A 22,445-nucleotide genomic window follows, 5' to 3' on the forward strand; every position below is an offset into this window, starting at 1 on the left:
CAGCTCCCCGGTGCCAGGCTCTGGGCAACGCTCTGCCAGGGTCTCCCCTGGGGCTGGATGGAGGCCGTGCGTTCGGGAGCACGGCGGTGCTCGCCAGGCGTGGGGCAGGCCGTGGTGGGGGCATCCCAAGTGATGTGGCAGAGGTTCAGAGGGCAGGACTGGCTGCGGAGGGGTGACGGGACCCCCGTGGGGATTGAGCACACGATGGGGGCTGTCACCTGAAGCAGGCGTCGGGTGCTCGACTGTCTGATGTTTGGCCTCGCTGCTGTGGGCTGTTCCCCTGTGCCGGGGCTGCCCGGGTGTGCGGGGGCCAGGCAGCCTGTGCCTCTGTGCCCCATCCTGCTCCCCGGCTGCACAGCCTGCCCAGCCCTGCCGAAGGGAACGTGCGGGTGAGCCCTGCCGCCTGGCAGGGGCTGGGAGCTGGGATCAGCATCCACAGGCTTTTTAAGGCATTGAACGCTGGCCTGCACGCACGGAGCTGGGGGCTGGGCTGGGCCGGGACCTGCCGCTCGCTCTCGAGGAGGCCGGGCAGCCACTTTCTGGCACATGTGAGCCTCCTCGGGTTTCCATGGCTTTGCTCTGGAGCCTGGGCATTGTGGAAGCAGTTCCCCATCTTGGCTCGTGTGCCAGAGGGACGGATTGGGGCTGGTGGGCTCCCCGAGCAGTCCGCGTGCTCCCAAGGCAGTGGCTGCCCGGAGGAGCTGCGTGCCCGGGACGCTTTCCAGGAGGGCTGGGCTCCAGGCACCGGCGCAGGAGCGGCATCGCTGGCAGCCTGGGCTCCGCCGCTGCGCAGAGAGTTCAAGGGACTCGTCCCCGCTGGTCCCCCTGGTCCGCGAGGCTCGCTGTGCCTCCCCGGGAGTGGTCCTGGAGGCTCCGTGGGCTCCGGGTGGGCAGCCAAGGCTGCCTCTGCGCGCCCCAGGGTGAAGGGACGGGGTACGGCTGCTGCGCTCCCCTGCAGTGCGCTCCTCCCGGGGGTGCCCAGGGCTGGGTGCTGGGTGGCGGGAGGTTCCCAGGCGAGGGGAGGCTGCGCTCACGGCTGGGGAATGTGGGTGTATCCAGGCAGGGAGGGCTGGGCCCTGCCCGTGCAGTGGGGGGCCTGTTCCTGCTTGCCGGCGGCTTCCAGCGGGAGCTGCGCCAGCAGCAGCCGGCCCGGCGGCCGCATTCCCAGGGGAGCAGCTGAGGTTGAGCGCCTGTGTTGGTGTCCTCGCCCCTCACCTGGGTGCTCCGCTGGGACAGGCAGGGCCTCCCTGTGGGCCCATCTGGAGAGCCCTCCGAGGCTTCTCTGGGGAGCACCGCGCAGGGCTCGGAGCCCTCCCTGGCAGCCACCAGCCAGCCAAAGCAAGACCACTGCTTGTCGGGTTGGCTCGCATTTGCTACCGTGGCTCGTCCTGGAGGCACAGGCTCAGAGATGACCTTTCCAGACTGCCTCTGAGACTGCGGCTCGTGCAGCAGAGCGAGCCCTGCTTGCTGGAGCTGCAAGGTTCACACTTTGGTTTGGTGTTCGCTTAGAACACCATTTTTGCCATTATCTATCTGCCTGGTATGCAGTTCAGGCCTCTGTCCAGTTACAGTATGTCCTCCTGGGGTCAACGAGATGTGAAGTCGCTGTTGCTTGTCCTGCCTTACATCCTGGCTCCCCATCGTCTCCCAGCGTGTTGGTCTGTGGGCTCTGGCTCGCTCCGGGCGGGAGCCGTGAGCCTCCGTACGACACTGTAGACTGGGGGTGCACAACCTTTGTGCTGCCCCAACATGGACTTTCTGAATGCGGCAGCTCAGATCTCTGCCCCGTTCCTGTTTCAGACTTGTAGGCCAATAGTGTTTCTAACACCCTCTCGACGTGGCAAAAGCTTTGATGCTGTATGCTAGTGCTGCCCACCTTAGCCCTAGGAAAGCTGCTGAGCAGTCCCAACACGCCCTCCCAAGGGGGTGCAGCTGCAGTTGCGGTTATCAGCTCTTTGGAAAAGCTGGATATGTGAGTCGAGGCAGAGATCCAAGCCAACACTGCTACCCTGTTTCCAGTACCTGGAATATTTTGTTTATAGCAAGCTGAGATACCCATTCAGCGCTGCGCTCTGCTGTGTAGACATACCCAAGGGCCAAAAAGCTCGACCCACCAGAGAGTCAGGAGGATGGTCTCGGTGCTGCTCCCCCAGCCCTGCTGAGACCTCCTTTGGTCTGCATGGGTAACGTTCGCTCCCTGCTGAGGGGGGGTTCAGCCGGGACCAAGCACAGGGAGTGAGGGTCAGGGGAATGCAGAGTTTGTTAGGTGGAAAACACTTAAAGATCTGGTCTGTGTAGCAGGGTGAAGGCAGACGGGGGGGTGATCTTCTGTTAATGCACCAAGGGAGGGCAGGAACCCTTGGAGCTGGAGGACAAAGTCAACACAGAGTCCGGCCAGCTTGGAACTGATCACAAATAATCATGGTCAGCGGTTCAGAGGAACGTTTCTAGGTATTAAGGTATCGGCTGGTAGTTCTGAAGAAGATCTGTGATAGGCACAGGCTTGGAAAAACTGGACTGGGTTGGGATTGGAGTTTTCCCTGCGTATGGAGAGAGCAAGTGATAGGTACAGCATCTCCGACAGTGCAGGAAGTGTTTCTCACAACCATATTCCCCTCTCCAAGAAAGACGCCCTGTTTTAAAGTGCTTTAAGGTTTAAGGTTACTCCCTTTCCTCTCGTGTTTGGCCCCACAGAGAACTAACGTATAGGGCATGGGTGAGAGAAGACTGCTGGGAGGAGGGTGTTTTTACATTAATAAGGTGAAGTTTGCATGGTGAATTGAGTAGATAATGATATCTATTATCTCTTGTTGGTACCTGCCTCGGGTTAGCTGGGAGTGTTGGTGAGAAGCACAGATGTCACAATGGGTTTAGAGACCATGCCTTAAATACTGAATCCAGTCTGGTGTTCACGCTTCAGAAAAACTGAAGAAGTCTGGAGGGTATCAAGGAAGAGTTGTTGGGACAGCGATTTGAAAGGCCTCGTTCTCAAGACGAGATTGGAGGAGATGTGTGCAGTGGGTGCAGAGCTGCTCTGATTGCAGTCTACAGGCATCCACAGAAGAGGGAACTTCAAAAAATAGTGCCTTTCACATCTTAACCTGCCTTTGCTTGTGGGGCTAAACAGCTAGAGCCGAGGTCAGACAGAGCTGGAACATGTTTTTACCATTGAGGTAGGTCCCCACAGAGCACTTGTGTTGAGGAAGTGGTGGGTTATCTGTCTCTCCACGTCACTGGCTCTGCTGGGTTGTCCCTTCCAGCAGACCCTGTTCAGCTGTCAGAGCATAGAGAATTTGGTACGGTTCTTTGGTCTGCATGTATTTGGACGTGGACTGGGAAGTGGTAGGTGCTGAGAGCCTGAAAACGCGTGGCTCTTCTGAGGTCTGTGCTCCGCACAGCATACATAGCGTGATGGCCCCAGCTGCTGCTGCGTGGGGTATAGCTGAGGAGCAAGGGTGGCAGTGCGTAATCACGCCCTTTTTTCCCAGAGCTATGCAAGATCCTCTCCTTTCACTGCTGAAAGCACTTAAAGATCTGGGGAGATAATCCTTTCTAAGATGACGTCCTACGCAGCGCATCCGCGTAGGCTAAGCTCTCTGACGAGAACGCTAGCCTTGCCCGTGTTGGTCCTTGACCTGGAGAAATCCCTTCCTACCAGCATTGCCACGGTTGAGCCTTTATCAAGCCTGGCTTGGAAAAGGTGGCTCTGCCCGGGCACGTCGCACTCTGCTGCCCTTTTATCTGCGTGTGCGGGCAGATGGGTGCTTTGGAACATGGTTTGTGTGGGCACTGCTGTGTTTGCTCAGCCTCTGACCTGGTTTCAAGGCTGAGTTTAGTGTCCGGGGTTTCAGTGTCCAAGTTAGTTCCACAGTGGCTTGGATAATGAGTTGGTTAATTATTAGTTGCTGTGCGAGGAGACCCGATGTGTCTGGCACTAGTGGTTCTGCAGCACAAGGTAGATGAACCTGCTACGCTTCATCCTATGAAGGGAGCAGCTTGGGTGAGGAGTCAGTTTTGGCCGGCCAGCCCCCTCCTGCTCCCAGCTTTGCCGCAGCAAGAGGATGCAAGCAGAGCCGTGGCTCACTTCCCGCTGAGCTGTCTGTAAAGGCAGAGGGGGCTGCTGTGTCCGGCCTCTGAGATGGAGGGTTCTGGTCTCGCCTCCTCAGTGTGCGATGCTGCCCGTCCCGCAGCTGTGGTCTGGTCTCTAGGTCACTGAAGGTGTCCAGGGTGACTGGCCAGGGGACATCACCTACCTAGGGTGCCTGCTTTATGGCCATATCTGCGTTTCTCCATGGTAGGGACTCTGTCCACCATAACTTCCAAACGGGTTTCCACCTTCTGCAGTAGAGCTGCCTATGCCTGGAAATCTCCATGAGCAGAAGCTTCCAAGCAGCAACAAAATTGGCCTGAATCTCCCTCTTCCAGAACAGGCCAGACTGATTGCCTCTCTTGTGTGGTTGTGTCTCGGAGCCAAGGCCACTGTTTGGCTGTGCTGAGGCTCTTGGGGTGCGAGTGGTGCTGTGAGTCCACTGCTTCTGCTTTTGAGGTCAGATGCGCCTAGGGAAGGTATTCAGTCACAGCACTGGTAGTCTGGGCTCTTCTGTGTTATTAAATAGCAAAGAGAAGAGGGAGCACGACTGACTGGGTGTGTTTTAATGTGAAATACCAAATGATACAGCTAGTCCAACAGTGAAGCTGATCACACAGATCACTACTCCCCACTGCCTACGTGAACCCTAGTGAGAGGGAGACAACAGTTCATTCAGGTGTTACCCCAGCTGGAGACAATCTCTGCTAAATAAGCTCACGCCAGGGCTCTGGCACTGCGTGGAAGGCGCTAATGCTGCCCTGCCTGCCTGGATTTCGGTTATTGCGTTCGATCAGGTCAGGTCGCCGGTGGTTGCCTCGCGCTGCCACGTGGTCGCTGTTTCTCCCTGGGAGGAGACGGGGCTCTCCGGCCTCTTCCAGCGGGGACCAGCGCCCGAGCGGCTGGCGTCACCCCCCGCCTCCCGCTGCCGCAGCACTGCGGCTGGGGAACGGTGTCGCTGGAGGGGACACCCCCACCCCCAAACCAACCTCCTGCAGCCAGGGGCTTGGGCCTTCCTTACGCTGCTTTGGGTGTGTAACAGCTGCGCAGATACACAGAGTGTATAATATTATACTCACAGAACTTACACCGATGAAGCGCAGGAGGTTGCCGTATGCTGCGTTTCAGTAGCAGTGATCGACACCTGGGACTGGGCAAAGCTGACATCAGCAGGTCGTGTCAGCGTTTTTCGGCAGTCAGGTACTTGGCCTATGGCTCTTTTGGGTGGTTGAGAAACTGCTCTTGAGGTGTCTTTCTGACAGCTCCGTGGGTGTCACCGGCGCCCGCCCGCACACGGCGGGTGCGCTCGCGGCTGCGGGAAGCTGCTGGTAGAGGAGGAGGAGAGCAAGTGCAAGGAAACAGCGGGGGTGGAGGGGGGATTATCTGGAGGCCAAGCGTTGGAGTCGTTTCTGTGAGTGTGGGTGCAGACGGGTGCAGGGGCTTTGGGTGACGTGGGAGCTGACCAGCGAGGCATCTGTGGGCACACTGGGAGTAGGCGTGGGTCACCGGGAGGCCAGCGTGGCGTGCAGGGGTTGTACGTGTCCCCTTGTGCGGCGAGAGAAGGGTGATCGGTGTGCCCTGGGAGCAGGGCAGCGGGGGTGTGAAAAGGACCAAGGGCCAGTTACAGTGACTGATTTGGAAGACTCGGTTGTGCCGTGGACCCCAGCCTGACACGTGAAAGTGGGCTCTGCTCCAGATCTTCCGGCCTTCCTGGACTCGCTGATGGTCTCGAGTACCTTGTCTAGGGGGTAGGTGGGAATGGGGTAAGTCAAGACTTTGTGTTTAGTAATGGCAATTCTTCAGGTGCTGCAGGAACTGCTGCATCTCCTGGAGCCTGCTCTTCAGGGCGCTCCAGGCAGGAGGAGATGCATGCTGCAGACTGGCGGTTGATGCCACTGAAGACATTTATTTTTATCTCCTTTTGATGAGCAGAGCCAAGCTTCTCCCCATGGTCTGCTGGGAGTGCTAGAAGCGTGTGCGTGGAAACGCTGCTTTATTAACTGAGTAACCTGGGGAAGCTGACACTAACGCATCCTGCTTTTGAGGAGTTTCAGCTTTCAGGCACTGTTAAAGAAAGCCCCAAAACTCTGCAGGAAGCTCGTCCAAAGCCAGACCTAAGCCTGGCCGGTTGGTGCCAGCAGTCAGGCGGGCAGGGGAGCTTGGTCCAAGCGCTCTTCCTCAAGGAGTCTGCACCAGATTGACTTGCTGTGGAGCAAGCTGGGTGTTTTGGGAAGCGGCGTTGGGGGACGTGCTGCAGGACACCGTGATGCTCCTTCTACGCTCCCGCAGAAGCTGGGAAGGTTCCCGGGCATGCCGCAAGCTGCAGGTGGAGGACACGTGCCTACCCCGGGGTGTGGGTGTGTGCGGCCCCCTCACCTCACGTCTCTGCCTTGCTTCGTCCCTAGGACAGAGTGGGTGGGTTGGTGCGAGGAGCGGTGCGCCCTGCGGGCAGCTTGGAGTCAGGGTGGGATGCCCAGCTGAAGGAGAGGCGAGTTCGTTAGCAGAAGGGTCTGTGTGCACGGGTACGGCCCGGGATGGCGGGTGGGCACGAGGGTCTTCTGATCCGGACACCTGGGACCCTGGCTCTGGAGGGCACCACAGAGGGAACTGGCCCCTCCAAGATCTGTGTCTCAGTAACTCTCCAGGCGATGGCGAAGGAATCCTGTGGCTGTCTTCAGTTCAGGGCCACTTCCACCTTAGTCTCTGTTCCTTTGGTCATGTAGTCTATCAGCTCTTGCTTTTACCCTCCCGGGTACTGGAAGAAGAGTGGGTTCGTCCATACCTCTGTGAGCGCTTACACTGCGGGTGTCTTGACCCCGAAACACCGCAGGTGGGGTGCCTTTCCCTTACAGCTGGCTCTCCTGCGGTGAAGCAGCTGGGCGGTCTGGCAGGGTCAGTGGCTGGAGCCACGTGGAACCCGCTGGTAGAGCCGTCTGCCTTCCGCCTGTCAGAGGTGAGATGCTTTACACAGCAACACGTGCAGCGGACACATCCTCTCCCGCTGAGCAGGGTGGAAGGTGCACAACAGCTTCTGCACCAGGCGCGATCCAGCAGCTGGGAGTCCGCTGTGTGGGCTGCAGTGGGAGATGCACTTTCACTGTGCTGGTGGTGCTGGTCAGGCTGGCTGGGGATCTGGGCTCGCTGCTGCTGGGCCAGGGGCTGTGGGCACCCAGTGAAGTCAAGCCTGAAACAGAAGAAAGTGGGTTTTCAGGGAGCGGGTATTTATACTGCTGAAACACCTTGATAAAGAACGATGTGGAAGTGAAATTTTACATGGTTTTAAAAGGAGACAGAACAATTACTCAAAGGAGAGATTTTTGAGGTTTACTATATAGGCAAGCCCCAGGAGATCCCTGAGCTGAAGAAGTCAGCAGCTGCAAGCACACGTGGGGTCAGTGTCCTGTACTCTTACCATGTTCCTGTTCGCCCTGGGTTCCCATGTCCTAACTGGTGCTGGCAAGGGGGTGCTGGGCTGGGCAGATGCTCGATCCGAATCCAGGTGGCCGTTCCCAGGTAACGATGCTGGGCAGCCTCCTGCCCTCCACAGAAGCTGCTGGTCCTGGGGTGAAGCAGCCCCCGCCGCGCCCGGGGAGAGGAAGCAGCTTGTCCCCGTGGTGGCAGAGAGGAGGTCTGGTGCTGAGCAGCCTCTCCATCAGGCTGCAGTCTTTCCCCAGCAGCGGTGGTGTGAGCTGTGGGTGACTGCCCACCTCCTGGTGCCAGGCTGTGCCCGCCGCGAGCCCCGTCCTGCGCTCGGGCGAGCCCTGCTCCCTGGCCCCGAGGAGGGACAGCCCCGTCCCTCGCTCGGGGTCTGGGGGTGACGAGCTGGCCTGGGCAGGGACCCTCACCCCGCTTAGCCTGGCGTTGAGGCCAGACGGCGGCACGCGAGCTCCGGCTGGATGGTGGGTGCTGCGAGCTGGGGTGCGGTGCCAGCGCGGGGCTCGTCCCCCCCCGCTGCTGCGCGGGGCAGGCGCGAGCGGTGGCGGCGGGAGCGTCGCTGCCAGCGGCTCCATCCCGCTCGCCGTCGGGCACGGGGCGTTGCGGCGGCAGGAGCTCCGGCTGTGCCGCGCAGAGGGGGGCCGGCACCCCGGCCCACGCTGCCGAGCAGAGGCAGCGCGGGTGCAGCCGCTGTGCCGGGCTGCTCCGGGACCCCGGGTCGATCACCGGGGCCGGCCGGTGGCCTGGGCTCAAATTCAGAGCTGGCGCATGTTGGCAGCTGGTTGAGAAGCAGAGGGGCGCAGGTGGCACGTCGGTGTTTTGGGTTCAGCGGGCTAATGGTAGTTAATAGTTTAATGGCTGAATGTAGCTGAGTTGGCGTCGTGTCACAGTTACTTATTTGTGTTAAGATTTACTGAGAGGTCTTTGCAGCAAGTTAAAAAATCAAGCTGTTGCTAATGAACTCCTGAACATGGGTTAAAAAAGAAAAATCTGTAAGAATAATTGGCAAAGGAGGCAACCGGCAAAAATCTGGGTGGTTTCTCTATCCTGAGCATTGGAGAACAGAAAGAGAAGAGCATAGCCTGCCCTCTCCAGGCCTCTCTCTGCCTCTTTCTTTCCCAAGGCCAAGTCAGCGAGCGCATTTGGCTTGTGCTCCACTCAGAACCCCTCGAAAAACCTGCTTGTTTTTTTCGCCAGTTTTTTGTAGTTCGAGAACAACGTGTATATATAGTGAAACAGTGCAAATATGCTGCCTCATCTAATCTGGAGGGAGGGAAAGCCAGCAAAGGAGAAAGTACTGATGGCGCTTTAACCATCGCAGCTAACTGACAACGGGACTAAGCGGAGCAGAAGTTACAGGTGGAGGTGACAGCTTTTTTTAGACAAAGTAATGCAGTTAGAAATAGAGGTGTGCTGTTACCTTTTTGAGAAGACTCAAGAACGTACCATTTTTCTCCCAATTTACTCGTTGTTTTAATAAAGATTTTACCTCTGCCTGAAAAAAAGAAAGGATAGGTGAAAGATAGAGCCCATGAAGAAACGGTTCCTCTTAAGAGCCTTCACGATGATCATAAATAACCTTGTATTACTGCATCAGACTCGTGTTTTATTTGTCTGTAGCTTCTTGTCCTGGTTTCTGAAGAAGAAGTGTTGTTAAATTAGCATACGAATAGCAAACCCTAGGTGCAAGCACCGTATTCTCCCCTTTTTTTGACACGATGGAAAAACGCGCTGCGGGCGCGGGCGGCTGCCCGAGCGCTGCGGTGCAGGCTCAGTGCTGGATCACGGTTTTCCCAGCGTGCGGATGTGGGGTGTGAAGGGCAGGGCCCCTGCCAGCCCCCCGCAGCTCGGGCTGCCCAGCTCCCGCCGGCTCCCCGGGCCGGCTGGGGAGGGAGGGGACGAGGCAGCAGCCTGGAGACGGAGCGGGGATGGCAGCCGTCGCGCGTCCGACCTTCCCGTGGGAGTTAGGAGGGCAGGGGCATAAACGGGGGTGAAGATAGTCGCTGCCCGGGTCCCGGCAGGGCTGGAGAGCCTGGCGCTGCCCTCTGCTCCTGCCCGGCTCCGGCAGCACCTCCTGCGCTGCCCTGGCTTCTGCCCGCGGCGCTTGGCACAGCCCCGGAGGAGGCACCCACTCGGCAGAGGGCCGGGGCCGCCGGCTGGCCCGGCTGGTTTGGGCAGTGCCGGTGCAGACGCCCAGCGCCGGGGCGCGCACCGGGGCGCGGCGGGGGGGCCGGGGGGGCCGGGGCCGCCCTCCCCTGCGGCCGGGGGTGACGCCGGAGCAGCGCCCGGGCCCCCGGCCCTCGTGTTGGGTCGCTGCCCGCGCCTGGGTCTCGCAGAGTCGCCTCTTCCCTTCTTGAACCCGGCCGAGATTTCCATTTCTGCAGCAGTCTGGCGGCGGATTCAGCAAGTTTATTGCAGGTCCTTGAAGAAGCAGTGCTCCCACAGGTTTCCGGTCTCCAAAAATCCTTTATTATTTTTACTCTATTAACGTAGAGCAAGTGCTGCTCTTTTGTTTCGGCCCCCTACGCCGTAGCCATCTGGCTTTGGGTGGAGGGTGTACTTCCTCATCCAAGGCAAATGAAGGACTCCAGTGTTGTTGGGAGTGGCTGCTGGCTACTTCTGATATTCAAGGTGTTCTCTTGCTCTTGCTCCTCCTCCACCGAGTCTGGTTTTATTTGGCAAGTCTGTTGTTTGACCCGCTCCTGGAGATTGTTTGGATGTAAATGAAGTGTTTGTCATTTCTGTGGCAGGAGAGAGGGTGTTTCCTGCACCACTCAAAGCTGTGCCTGATTGTTACAACCTTCTTAAGCCTAGTACAATGTTCTGCAAATTACATAACGTACACATAATGAACTGTGTTCACTTTCAATCGTGAACACAGATTATAGCGTGCCTTCAGCTCTTTACCCGCACTGCGCACGACACGCTGGTGGTGTAGCCCGAGTGCAGGGCTCAGGGCGCTGCGTTCACTGTTAGTGCCCTTAGTTCTGGGGTCCTTTATGGCATGTGCCCCCCGGAAAGGCATCTGGTCTGGTGCTTCCCTCGTCCCACGTGCCTTGAGGAAGGGGATGCTGTAGGGCTGCTTGCGGTCCCGCAGGGCTGGGGGAAGGTCCCCAGCCCACGGTGCGTGGGCTCTCTGCTGCCTTTCTGCCCCTGGCTCGGCTGCTCCTTCCCCTCCGCAGCGCTGGCTGCAGAGCCTCCCGGGCACGGGCAGCAGTGGGACCTCCTGCAGCTGTGTGTCCCTCGATGAGGTGGGAGGGAGGGAAGAGCCTCCTGCCCAGAGGGAGCAGGAAGAGCATGGCAGGATCCTTGTTAGGATCTCGAGGGAGACCACGGTGACCTGATGATTTCTCCTTTCTGTTCTGCAGATTCGTTTGTGAACAGCCAGGAATGGACCCTCAGTCGCTCGGTGCCTGAGCTGAAGGTGGTGAGTACTCGTGGCTCGTGCCTCGGATACCCTGGGTTCTCTGACTCTTCTCCAAATCCCCACGAAAAACCCTTGTTTCAGTGTGGCTGACTTTAAATGCATAGAGGCTTCAGCCTCATGGAGGGGAGAGAGGACCTGGGGCTCAGTCATGCTGGGGGGAGGCAAGGGCTTCTTGTTGGCTCATGCTCGTAAGGGAGAGGGTGGTGGTCTGGGAGAGCGCGTAGATATGAAGGTCAAAAGGCGATATTTGAGTACCTCCCTCTTCCTGCTGGCCACTGCAGTCATAATTCCCAACCGGGTACTGCTGCACGGGCTAGACCTTCTGGTGTAGCAGAAGCAGGGGCAGATCCTGAGCAGTGGCACAGGCGTGCATCCACGGGCATCGCCCCCAGGGCAGCCGTCCAAGCGTGGGACTGACCTTCGTGGGAGGTGTCGCCTCTCCCTTTGAACTTCGCTGACTTCAGCTGGGCCCTGGTGCTTCCCTGGCCTCTACCGGCCACCTCCCAGACACCACTGCCCCACTGTGTCCATGCCGTGGAGGGGTGCTGGTGGGATGGGACCCTCACCTCTGGTACTCTGTTCTGCCAAGCAGAGGGGGTGAAGCTCCTCCAGCTCTCAGCCTGGGGCAGCGTTCCCAGGGCACGCGGTTACCAAGCTGCCTCACCTGGGACGGGAGGTGTTTCCCACGGCCGGCCGTCCCCAGTGGCTGCTTGCCGGGGCCATCTGTGAGCCGGCGCAGGTCAGCGGTGGGAGGATGCAGAGGGTGTTGGGCTCGAGCCGAGCTGCCTGGTGAGCAGGGGGGGCAGAAGCCGTGCCTGGGGCGTGGGATGGAGCGGGACCACCTTGCTGGTGGCGATGAGCTCGTGGGCTGGTTCGGGCGAGCACTGGGGGAGCGCTGGAAGGGACGTGGGGGCAGGCAGGATGCTGCAGAGGCTTCCGAGTGTCTGGCTGGCTGTTCTCGGGGGCCTCGGCAATCTGTTTCACTGCTCTGCTCTTCTCCTGCACCCCGTGGCAGCCCTTAACTCCCTTTGAATGCTGTTGGCATGTCTGCCTTCAGCCCTTTCAAGATTAATGTTTTCCGATCTTAATCCGAGTAACAAGAAGCCTTTTTGCAAAACATACCAGGACCATGCTGCCACATTTTTCTTACCTGCAGTTAAGTGGAAATGAAAACAAACTTTGAATATCCATTCCTTTGGCTTGCAAAATGTGCATCTGTTCAGAAATATTCTTGCAGCTATTCTGTGTATTGCCTTCTGACATTTTAACACGCTGCGGGCTGTGAAACGGTGCTGCAAGCTAAAGAAACGTAAAGCTTTTAGTTCTTCCTCAATTAACACAATCCTTTTCCCATGTTTTCCATGACCTCTGGGGATCTGTGTTGCTCCGGGGTTTCACCTGGCCAATGCAGCTTTTCCTAAAAGCCTGGAGGCCTTTCAGAGACCTGGTTCAGCCCTGACCTTGCTGGGCTGAAGCCCCTTGTGTCACATCTCTGGGGTTAGGCTGCGGCAGCCGACTGTGGCTGGGGACCCTGTGCTTGGGCAGGCAGAGCCCTGGCCGGTGGGGTGCTGGTCCAGCATTTCTTTCTGCGGCTGCGAAGGGAAGGACGTTGTGTAGCGGCAGAGCCGCTCCTGCCCGGGTGATGCTTCACCGGGTGCACCACGTGCCCCCGGGGAAAAACGTGTCTGAAACCAAAAGACATCCTAGTGCTGGGCAAACACAGGCTCGTGGTAAATGGCAGAGCGCACTGTTTACGACGGGAGAGGCTTGCGTGAAGGGCCCGCTCTGTCTCTGATCTGCCAGTCCTTGTCCCCCAGGAAGACCTACACGGAGCCTGGGGACTGGAATTCATAATTCCGTGCATATGGAAACCCACAGACTCTCTGGGGGCTTCTGTTTCATGATGCATAAAGCATTGGCTGTAGCCCATGCCCTCGTGTGGCACTGAACTATTTCCCTTACCTCTCCTGCAGGAGGTCAGGATCTTATTCCTTTCTTCCCTGCTTATGTTCCCATTTTCATTACAAGTGGTCAGCGTACTTTCTCTAAGGTTTTTTTAATAGCTTGATGTATTTAAGTTACGCTCAGCAGTTTTTCTCACCTCAATTTTATCCTGTAGCTTCCTCCATCTGTTGCAGGCTGAGAGCCTGTGTCTGAGAGAAGTCAGCGGCTCCTGCAAACCTTGCCTTCCCCGTGGGAGAGGCATGGGATGATGCCTGTGGCAGGGACTCGTCCCCCAGAACCGATACTGGGCAGTATCAGCCCTTCACCGCCCAGCACAGAGGCAGGCTGCCTTCCCTCATTCTCCCAACGTGTCAAGATAGAGTTTTCCACAGTGCCTACACACCACGTTTTACTTCAGTTTGCTGCCCATGTTTTCCTTTGGTTTGCTGCCTCTAAGGGGTTGTGTTCCTCAAGACTGTCAGTTCTGTTTGGGCATGTTTATAACACCAGATGAGGATGGGACAGAGCAGAAGTGTATTTCAGCAAGTCATAGGTCAGGATTTTCATTATAAGCAAACAAAGTGTATATGCAGCCTCCATCCAAGCTTTAGAGAGCTAAGTCGTGTTGGAGTGTTCCATGTGTGATGTTGCATGGAGTCCCAGCTGCCAGGCGGCCCCGGGGAGCCACTCTGTTTTGCCAGGGTTCCCCAGGGACTGGGGCTGTGGCCGGCCTGGGCACAGAGCTGAGCTTCCCACTCTGCACAGTGGTCTCCACAGTTTCTTCTCTGTCTCCACCTCTTTATATCCCCGACTGCTCGCGCTGCCATCGATGTGCGGCAGCAGCAGGGAGGGCTCGGCTGAGGAGAGGGGTCTTGCCCTTGTCGGTAACACGGGCCACGGTGTTCGTGTAGCCCGTACATCTCCACAGATCACTCGGCTCCAGAAGCACGTGTGCGTTACCTGTGAGGTTTGCAGACTGGTACATGTTCTCATCTGTCTAAACGCGCTGTGTATGATCTGTAATTACCGCTGCGGGTGGCAGACCGGGCAGCGGCGCGCTGGGCCCGGGCATGCCCGTGGGAGCACGTTGTCCTGGGCTCCCGGTGCCCCGGTCCCGCTGCTCGCTGGCTCCGTGCGCCGTGGGCAGAGCGGACGGATTCCTGCGCCCTGGTCCCCCGGGCTGCTGCCGGCTGAACGCCTGCGGGGCTGCTGCGTCTCACCGGGAGCCAGCGGGTAGCCCAGGGCAGGACCCCCCCCCCCCCGTGCAGCGGGAGCTTTTGAGCCCCGGCTGAAAGCTGGAGAACCTGCCTGGTGGTGACTCACTCACTAGGCTCATCCCTTTGCCTGGAAGAAGTCTGCCGTCAGCTTCTCTTTGGTGGCAGAGGCAGCTTTAATGTTCCCAGCCACTCCTCTCTCCTCATGCCCCCACTTCTGTCGGCGCTGGTGGGGCTGTGTGTGCAGCTGTACCGCAGGCCTGCAGCTTGGAAAACAGCACGGCGAATGAGCGCCGGGCTGGCCCGCCAGCTCTTGATTCCTTTTGCTCCACGGTCACGCAGGCGGTGTCGGCGGCGCAGGGTGGGCACAGGGGGTCCGGCGTGGGTGCAGCATCGGTGGCTGGCAGCGTGGTACGTCTGCCCCATGCCTCAGCCCGCTGCCCACAGGTCACCACGGGTTGTGTTTGCAAGACCTGCCTATGGTCCCTGTCCCCTGGCACGGGCAGGCTGCACCGAGGGTGCCTGGGGCCAGCCCTGGGGGCGCGGGGAGAGCAGCCCCCAGCCCCAACACGCAGGATCTGGGTCTCCTGGGGCGGCGTGTCCGCTGCCGGGCTGGGTCTGGGCTGAGCGCCCGGCAGGTTTCGGCCCTGGCGCCCGCAGGGTCCGGGCTGCGGACACGGCGAGGGCACGGAGCGCTGCACCCGCTCGGGAAGGAGCCGGCCCTCACGCAGCTGCCCCGAGTCAGCCGGCAGTGCCACGTCCACGTTTCCGGGAGCTGGGCTTGCTGGAGCCCGGGAGGAGGGTTCTCCTGTGGCCAGTGGAGAGCTCTGACAGCACCGTGCCTTGCGCCCGGTTCCAACACCCAGGCAATGCTTGGAGACGTGTGATGGGATTTGGGATTTTGATTTTGTCTCTCATATGCGTAAGGGTATGTGCTGTTTTCATGAACATTGTTACCTTCTCGGTGCTGTGTGCCTCCTGGAAATTTTCATCATAAAGGTGTACTGTACTTCTGCCTGGGACTTCCTGTGCAGCAATACACCCACTGGGTCTGTGCAGCACCTCCACAGGGACTCTGGTATTTCCAGCAAATGCGGGTAGTCCACACGTGCCCAGCGGATCTCATGGCTTGGTCCAGTGCTGGGTTTAGGAAGGGTGCAGGGTCAGCAGTGCGCTGCTAAATGCTTCAGTATCACTGCACATTTGCAGTGAAGCAGCTGTGGACATGCCGGGGATGTGACGTTGGATTTTCCAGAAACGCAGCAGCCCCTTGGAAGGTCTGCACAGGGCGATGTCTCTGGTGGCTTCTGTCTGGTAGATGAAGCAGACATCCTAAACCCCAGTGAAACAGCAAGGCCCCACAGTCCGTGCTAACTAGTCTTGGGGACAGAGAAGGGGGATGCCAACAAAAACATTTGGGTGGATGGTATGCTGGGCAGCAACAACAACAAGAAGTCTGTATTCAGTGGGGCAGAGCGAACCTCCGGTGGTGGAGGAAGGCCCGGGCTCGGCGCGCAGGCAGGATGGGCGGGTGCTCGTGTGCCGGACCCCCCCCCCCCCAGGATGTCTTCGTGGGAGCACTGGGAGCGTGGTTTAGGCCCGGGAGGAGGTGTAGGGTGCCCTGAAGCTGGAGTCGGTTACCTGCCAGAAGCTCTGTGGTCAGACTATCCAAAGCCAAAGGTAGGTTAGATGCTTTCTGGGAAGCCTTGCGGAAAAGGAGCGGGAGCTCGCTTTGCCCGGGTGCGGTGAGCTGCGGCCCCGGCTGGGCCACCACGGCTCTGGGGGCTCTGCACGGTGGCCGGCTGGTAGGAGCCAGCCGGGGTTCGGAGGCGTGCAGGCCTGTGAGCAGTGAGTTAGGAGCAGTGCTTCTGGCTCCCGGGTGAGTGCCGCTCCAGAGGCCGGGGGCACCGGGAGGAGGAGGAGGATGCCGTGGGCCAGGGGCACCGGGAGGAGGAGGAGGATGCCGTGGGCCGGGGGCACCGGGAGGAGGAGGAGGATGCCGTGGGCCGGGGGCACCGGGAGGAGGATGCCGTGGGCCAGGGGCACCTCTGCATCGCCCTGGCGTTTCTACGCCGGCTCCACCAGAGCAATGCTGCGGCTGCGGCTGGAGGAGCGCGAGGTGGGATGCTCAGTGATGCAAGAGCCTGCTTGCTGAGCTGCACTGTCCCTGTGGATGTGGGGAATAGCTGTGGGGTGTAGCCTGATAGAATTTTTTGCAAGGATTGTAGAAGATGCCCCTTTACCCCCAGACTGCTCTCAGAGGGCCGCTTGCGAGCCCCTTGGCCCTGGAGGTGTTTTAAACTCTTGGGAAAATGCCAACACTGGGAAGAACTGAGTTATCTGGCTGACTCACCCTGGGACGGTTACGTTCATTCTGTGGGAAATTTTTGGGGCGATCCAGACTGACAGACCCCTGGCCTAGTGTGTTTCAACCCAGTTAAAAATTAGTGCTAGGTATCTTTATTTTTTCAGCTCGGTTAAGAATTGGTGCTGGGTGTCTCTCCGTGTGGGCAGTGCAGCCAGCTCTGCCGGGAGACAGGCACTGCCGCAGCAGCAGACCCTCTGGGCGGCTGCGCCCCACTGCCTGCTGCTCTCTGCCCAAGGGAGACCAGTTGCTGCCTCCAGGCTTCTCCCCCCGTGCCAGCTGGGTTGTGCCATCCCCTGTGCCCTCTCATGACCACCTCTGCCCATCATCGGCATGTGCCCGGTTCCTGGTGGTCTCGCCTCGCAGGGGTGGCCTGGTGTTGAGGGAGATGTGCTGGGCACGCAGCTGATGTGTGCCTCTGTTTCAGGGCATCGTGGGGAACCTGTCCAGCGGCAAGTCAGCCCTTGTGCACCGCTACCTGACCGGCACCTACGTGCAGGAGGAGTCTCCGGAGGGTAAAGTCTGGTTCCCAGGGCGCCTGGGGGGTGGTCTGGGTCCTCGCTGCTCTCCCCGGCCCTGAAGGTGACCCCCGTCTCTGCACCCTGTCTGCCGCTGCCGCAGGGCCCTGCAGCCTCCCCTGACCTTCATTCGGGGTTCCCTCTGCTTGCTCCCCCCGCTCGCTTGACCTGCTGCTTTGCTCTCTTCCCAAGGTGGCCGATTTAAGAAGGAGATTGTAGTGGACGGTCAGAGTTACTTGCTGCTGATTCGAGATGAAGGGGGCCCCCCCGAACTCCAGGTAGGAGACCCGTACCTCCTGCGATCCCTTCCCACCCCGTCCTGCCAGAGGGGTTGGAGGGCTCCTGGGGAGGGACCCTACCCGGCCGCCCCTTGGGAGCCCAGTCGTGGGAGAACATGAGGACTGCGACGCCTGAGGAGGGGCTACCCCTGTGGTGACTGTGGACCCCAGAGCCTCCCCACGGTGCCGGGGGGCTTGTGCCGCGGGGCCGGGGGCGTGCGCTCGGCTGAGCCCTGCTGTGGGGCTGCCCTTGCTGGCAGCTCTGGGCACGGGGCTCCGGGACGCTTGTCTGGGCTGTAACGGCTGATGTGTCTCCCTCAGTTTGCTGCCTGGGTCGATGCTGTGGTGTTTGTCTTCAGCCTGGAGGATGAGATCAGCTTCCAGACGGTCTACAACTACTACCTGCGGCTCTGCAGCTACCGGAACACAGCGGAGGTGCCGATGGTGCTGGTGGGCACGCAGGGTGAGAGCGGGGTGCCCGGGCTTCCTCCCCACGTCCTCCCTGCCCCGCTTAGGAGCACTGGTGACGTGTCCACACGGGCAAGAGAGCGCGGGGTGCCAGCCCTGCGAGCGTGCTGGGGAATCCCAGTCTGTACGTGGGACTGAGTGACGCTGAGGCTCCTAGCCTGGGGCTCTGGAGCAGCTGAGTAATGCCTTCTCAGGCCATCGCAGCTTTCCTGCAGAGAGCTGCCTTACTTCACAGAGCTGCTTTCCTCTTCGAAATGCCCAAACCTGCTGGAGTTGCCTTCCTCGGTTCGGGTGCAGGCAGGAGTCAGGGCCTGGGGGTGGGAGGGTTTTCTGCTGGTCCATTGCCCTTCGTCCTCTGGGGGCGAGCTGCAGCAGGCAAGGTTTTGGGGGGATGGCAACTTGCTTTCAGCACCCCAAGAAGAGGCCTGAGCTGTCGAGCACCATCTGCCCTGAGGTGCTGCCAGCGCACATGGGGAAGAGCAGCAGCAACCCAGAACTGCCATCCCCCTCCTCTCCCCGTCCCAGTGCCCAGCCCTGCTGGGGACTGTAAGGGAACTGTCAGGAAACCACAGCTGAGGCTGCCGGTGGGTGCGGGCAGCAGAGCAGACGGGAGACGCGGTGCCCAGAGCCCTGGCTGGGCACCCCAGGTGTGCCTGGGTGAGTTGCTGCTGGTGGAGAAGGACTGCCAGGAGACGGGGCAGCCCTTGGGCAGGATTCCTGCCTGGCCCAGCATGTGCCGGAGGCAGCCTGGCCTTTGAAAGCCTTGCCGTGGGTGCCCAGGGAGGAGCAGCAAGGAGGGCAGTGTTTCAGGTGTCCAAGCTCTGCTCTTCCGAAACGAGTGTCCTTCCTGCCTGTAGATGGAAAAGCACAGGCAGGAGGGAGCCAGGGGCTGCAGAAGTTGTCTGGCTGTAAGGGTGACAGCAGAGAGCAGGAGCAGGGGATAAAGGAAGCGAGGAAAAAATGTCTTGCCAGGACCCAGTTTCTGAGCAGTAAACCCGTTCCTGGCCAAGGAAAAACTCGGAGGCTGGGAAGGCAGGCAGTGGCAGTGGGAGCGGAGTCGCAGGGGTGTCTGCTCTGGACCCCAGATTAAGAGTAGAACAAAGTTGTTAAACTTTGGATATTTAAAGATTGTGGAATTAATGTTGGGGCTGAGCGATCTTGGTTCAGGACCGGGCTGGGGTTGCAGGCATGTGCTGGGGGGGCTCAGGAGCCGGGGAGAGTGGCAGAGCAGTTGGTGGTCGTTGTTATCCCCGAGCCAGGTGAGGTCCCAGCCTTGGTGCTCTCACACAGCCCGCTGGAGAGTTGGAGGGGGACTTCTTTACAGTGTGGGTCCAGTACTGCTCTGACTCTTGAGGAGGTTCATTTACAGCCCCTGCTTGTCTCTGGCATGTTTTCGAGGAATCTGATTCCTTGTGGGAAGGCAGCCATCTGGGATGCAAATTAAGCCTCTTTTTTAGTGTTGTCCACCAAGGCCTCAACGGTGAGTACACTGTAGCAGAGCTGCCTCTCCCAATTAACTGAGGATGATTTCTTCCTTTTGATTCTTTAATATGTAGGGTATGGCTGTGAGACCTAAACCAACTGAGACTGGCAAATCCATTTTACTTTGCAACTGAGGCTGCCTTGCCCTGCCAGCCACACCTCCCACTGGTTTCTGCCCTCTGTCTTCAGAAACATCTGTGGCTGTATGGTTAGGAGAGTTGAATAAGGTTCAATTAACAAATCCATTTTTCTACAAATGTGGGGCTGGGTTATCTAAGGCGTTTATAGGATAGGGGGTGTACTATGAAGGCGGGTATCTCGGTACACGAAGGGAAGGAGGGAGGGAGGGAGGCCGGGAGTGTGCTCTGGGACCTGTGGCTACGTGGGACACGGGTGCTTGTGTTCTAACCGTCTCTCCTTTTGGTTTCCAGATGCCATCAGCGCCACAAACCCCCGGGTCATTGACGATTCTCGGGCACGGAAGCTTTCCAATGATTTGAAGCGCTGCACGTACTACGAGACCTGTGCCACCTACGGACTGAACGTGGAGAGAGTCTTCCAGGATGGTAACTGCAGCTGGTGGGGGGCGTGCGGGCAAGCCAGGGCCCCAGCCCCGTGCCGCAGAGGGGGCTCACACTGCCTGGGCTGCTGGCTCTCAGTTAGAACGGCGTGATGCCGTGAGGCCACGGGAGTTGGGCGCTCGTTTGTGTGCCGTGGCTTCACACACGCAGAGCTGGTCTGGCGTGGAAGGATTCCTGCGGGTGACGCGTAGGTGGACTGCAGGTGGATGTGTGAGGGGGACTGTGGAGCAGGGCTGGGCAGCACCTTCCTCCTGCCTTCCTTGCGGGGGCTGCCTGCTGGGTAGCCGCGTGTTCCTGAGCACAGAGAGGCTGCAGGGGACGGCTGCATCCCTGTGGGGGGCCTGTACAGCACAGCAGCTGCATGAGCCTACAGAGGACTTGTGGTGCTGCAGAGAGCGTTTTGCTTACCTGTCGTGGAGGAGAGGGAGAAGTACGGCAGAACCTTTGGGTGATAGAGGTAGGGGAGCAGCAGCTGAACAGCCAGATGGGGCAGCTGTTCCTCGTGGGAGCAGCGTGTGGGAGAGCATTTCTGCTTAGACTTGGAGAGGGGTCTGCGTGGCAGGGAGAGGGAACCTACACCACGTCCTAGGAGTTTGCAGTTTGCTTAAATAAACTGGGACCCTCTCCTGTAAAGGGACTGCATATTCCCCTGTCCCCTTTCTGTCGTCTTCTGGAGTGCAGCAGGGGATCTGTGTTCAGTGCGTGGGAAAGGGTCTGTGCGGCGGCGAGCGGCCGGGCAGGCAGGACACTTTCTTTTGGAGAGAAGGATAGCTGTGCTGTTGGTGTTTGCAGGTGGAACAGGTGCACGGGAGAAAATTTGGAAATCATAGTGCAGCAGGACTGCCTGAAGGTAAAAATCGAGCTTGGTTCATTGCAGCACAGCAAGATAGGCTGAGGGCAAGACACAGGACTGAGCTTGTCATTGGCTTCAGGCGCCTCCTTCATCCTCTGAGCTGGAGCTGATGATCCTCCTTCCTCTGCAAAAGTCTGTGACCTTCCAGTCATCTCCTGTTGCAGGTCTGAGGATCATAGTCACAGTGCTGCTTTTCTGATGCAGCAGCATGTAGGATGTTCCCCTCCCCTGCTGCCGCTCCGCCTCTGAGATGGTCTGAGAAGCCATCCTGGAGAGCGACCTTTCAGAGTGTCCCACCTGGGCCCTGGCAGGGAATCCCTCAGCATCCAGCAGCCTCTGTACTGGTTTGATACTCCCAGGGAAGCTGGAGCAACTCTGCTGGGCAGGCTGCTTGTAAGTCTCCCCTTCTGCCTCCTCCTCATGAGTGACGGTGGGAAGGAACAGCTGGGAATAGTTGAGGATAGTGAATACTGCAGCAGACCTGGAAGGGGAGGATCAGCTGAACCAGCTCAGTGGTTTGCAGAGCAAGTCTGGGGAGAGCAACAGCTGGTGGGCTGTGTGCACAGCTGATCCTGGCTCCTGGAAAGCATTTGGCACTGGGTGTTCAGCTTATTCCTTCAAATGGATTCTGTTGTGTCCCTTCTCGGAAGGGCAGTACAGTGAGGAATAGCAGCCGATGGGTTTGGGAAGGGGCTGGGGAAGGCACTGCAGGATTAGGTGCTGCTGTTTGTTAGGCTGCTTCTTGTGCTTTTTTATCTCAAGGTAGAATGAACTGTGCGCTGGGGTTATTTTTATTCTGTGTTGACCCTGGGAGCGTAGAGAACACAACTTTAAGCAGTGCGATGTGGGAGATCTTGAGCTGCGGCTTGAAGGCTCAGGAGTGAGCGGCTGCAAAGTGCTGTGCTTCATCTTTTGTCAGGACTTGCTCACGGTACTGGTGGCTGGGAAGGAGGCAAGGGAGCAGGTTTGTCCACATGAGGAGCAGAGAGGCTGAGGAAATCCTGAAGACCCCAAGGAGTGTGGTAGTCGGAGGCTATTCAAACAAACCCGATGTCAGTCTGGGCAGATGCTGATGCTGTATGGAGCGAGGGCTGAGTAGGCAGGGGAGCACTGAGTGGAAGTCTGGACAGATTCTTGCCTCCGCAGAGGGCAGCAGGAGGACCGTTGCTGGAGTGTTGTCGAACGTGAGTGTCAGCACTTCTAAAGGAGACAGAGAAGCTGAGAAAATTTGAAAAAAAAAAAACCCAAAACTACAAAACTCGATCAAAAGCTGGAAAAAATACCTGATAGTGAGACACTGAAAGAGATTATCCATTCAATAAGTCAAAAAGATGATTGAGAGGTCACCTGACTACAGTATAAGAGTATCTACGTACCTGCCTACATGGGGAGAAAATCACAGATACTGAGACTTTGCAGGCTAGCAGAGAGTTAATGCTAGAAGCCAAAGTCAGTCTGATTAAAATTTTAAAGAATCGTTACTTCTTGTTATTAATAGCCCCTCTTTCCATTAGCTGTTGGAAAAAATGCAGCGGGAAGTGCTGTATTCTGCATCTCTTGTACTTTCTCTGAATCCATACGACATCCCTCTGTGGGAGAGGCTCGCTGTGTGCGCGGGTGGCTGGTGCCGCGTGGGCTACGTGAAGTTTAATGGCCGGCAGGATACAAAGGTCAGCCCGGAGAAGGGAGAGATCCCCCGGGCCTCTGAGGCTGGGCAGGCGGGAGCTGCCTGTGCTGCTGCGGTTCCTGCAGCGGGCTGCCTGCGGGCCGTGCCGCCTGCCTGCCAGCGCGGT

At 58.6% G+C, this 22,445-nt stretch overlaps 1 protein-coding gene across 3 annotated transcripts in view; it reads left to right on the forward strand.

The window, feature by feature from the left end:
* AGAP3 (ArfGAP with GTPase domain, ankyrin repeat and PH domain 3) overlaps nt 1-22,445 on the forward strand; it is a 146,935-nt gene that overhangs the window by 42,835 nt on the left and 81,655 nt on the right. For all 3 annotated transcript variants that reach the window (XM_033000364.2, XM_042801674.1, XM_042801673.1), the window contains exons 2-6: nt 10,891-10,949; nt 16,900-16,987; nt 17,183-17,268; nt 17,590-17,731; nt 19,650-19,784. In XM_033000364.2, coding sequence (XP_032856255.2) covers nt 10,891-10,949; nt 16,900-16,987; nt 17,183-17,268; nt 17,590-17,731; nt 19,650-19,784 — 510 coding nt within the window. The remainder of the gene's footprint in view (nt 1-10,890; nt 10,950-16,899; nt 16,988-17,182; nt 17,269-17,589; nt 17,732-19,649; nt 19,785-22,445) is intronic.

The sequence above is a fragment of the Tyto alba genome, unplaced genomic scaffold (assembly GCF_018691265.1).
Source record: "Tyto alba isolate M040663 unplaced genomic scaffold, T.alba_DEE_v4.0 Super-Scaffold_38, whole genome shotgun sequence".
Taxonomy (NCBI): Eukaryota; Metazoa; Chordata; class Aves; order Strigiformes; family Tytonidae; genus Tyto; species Tyto alba.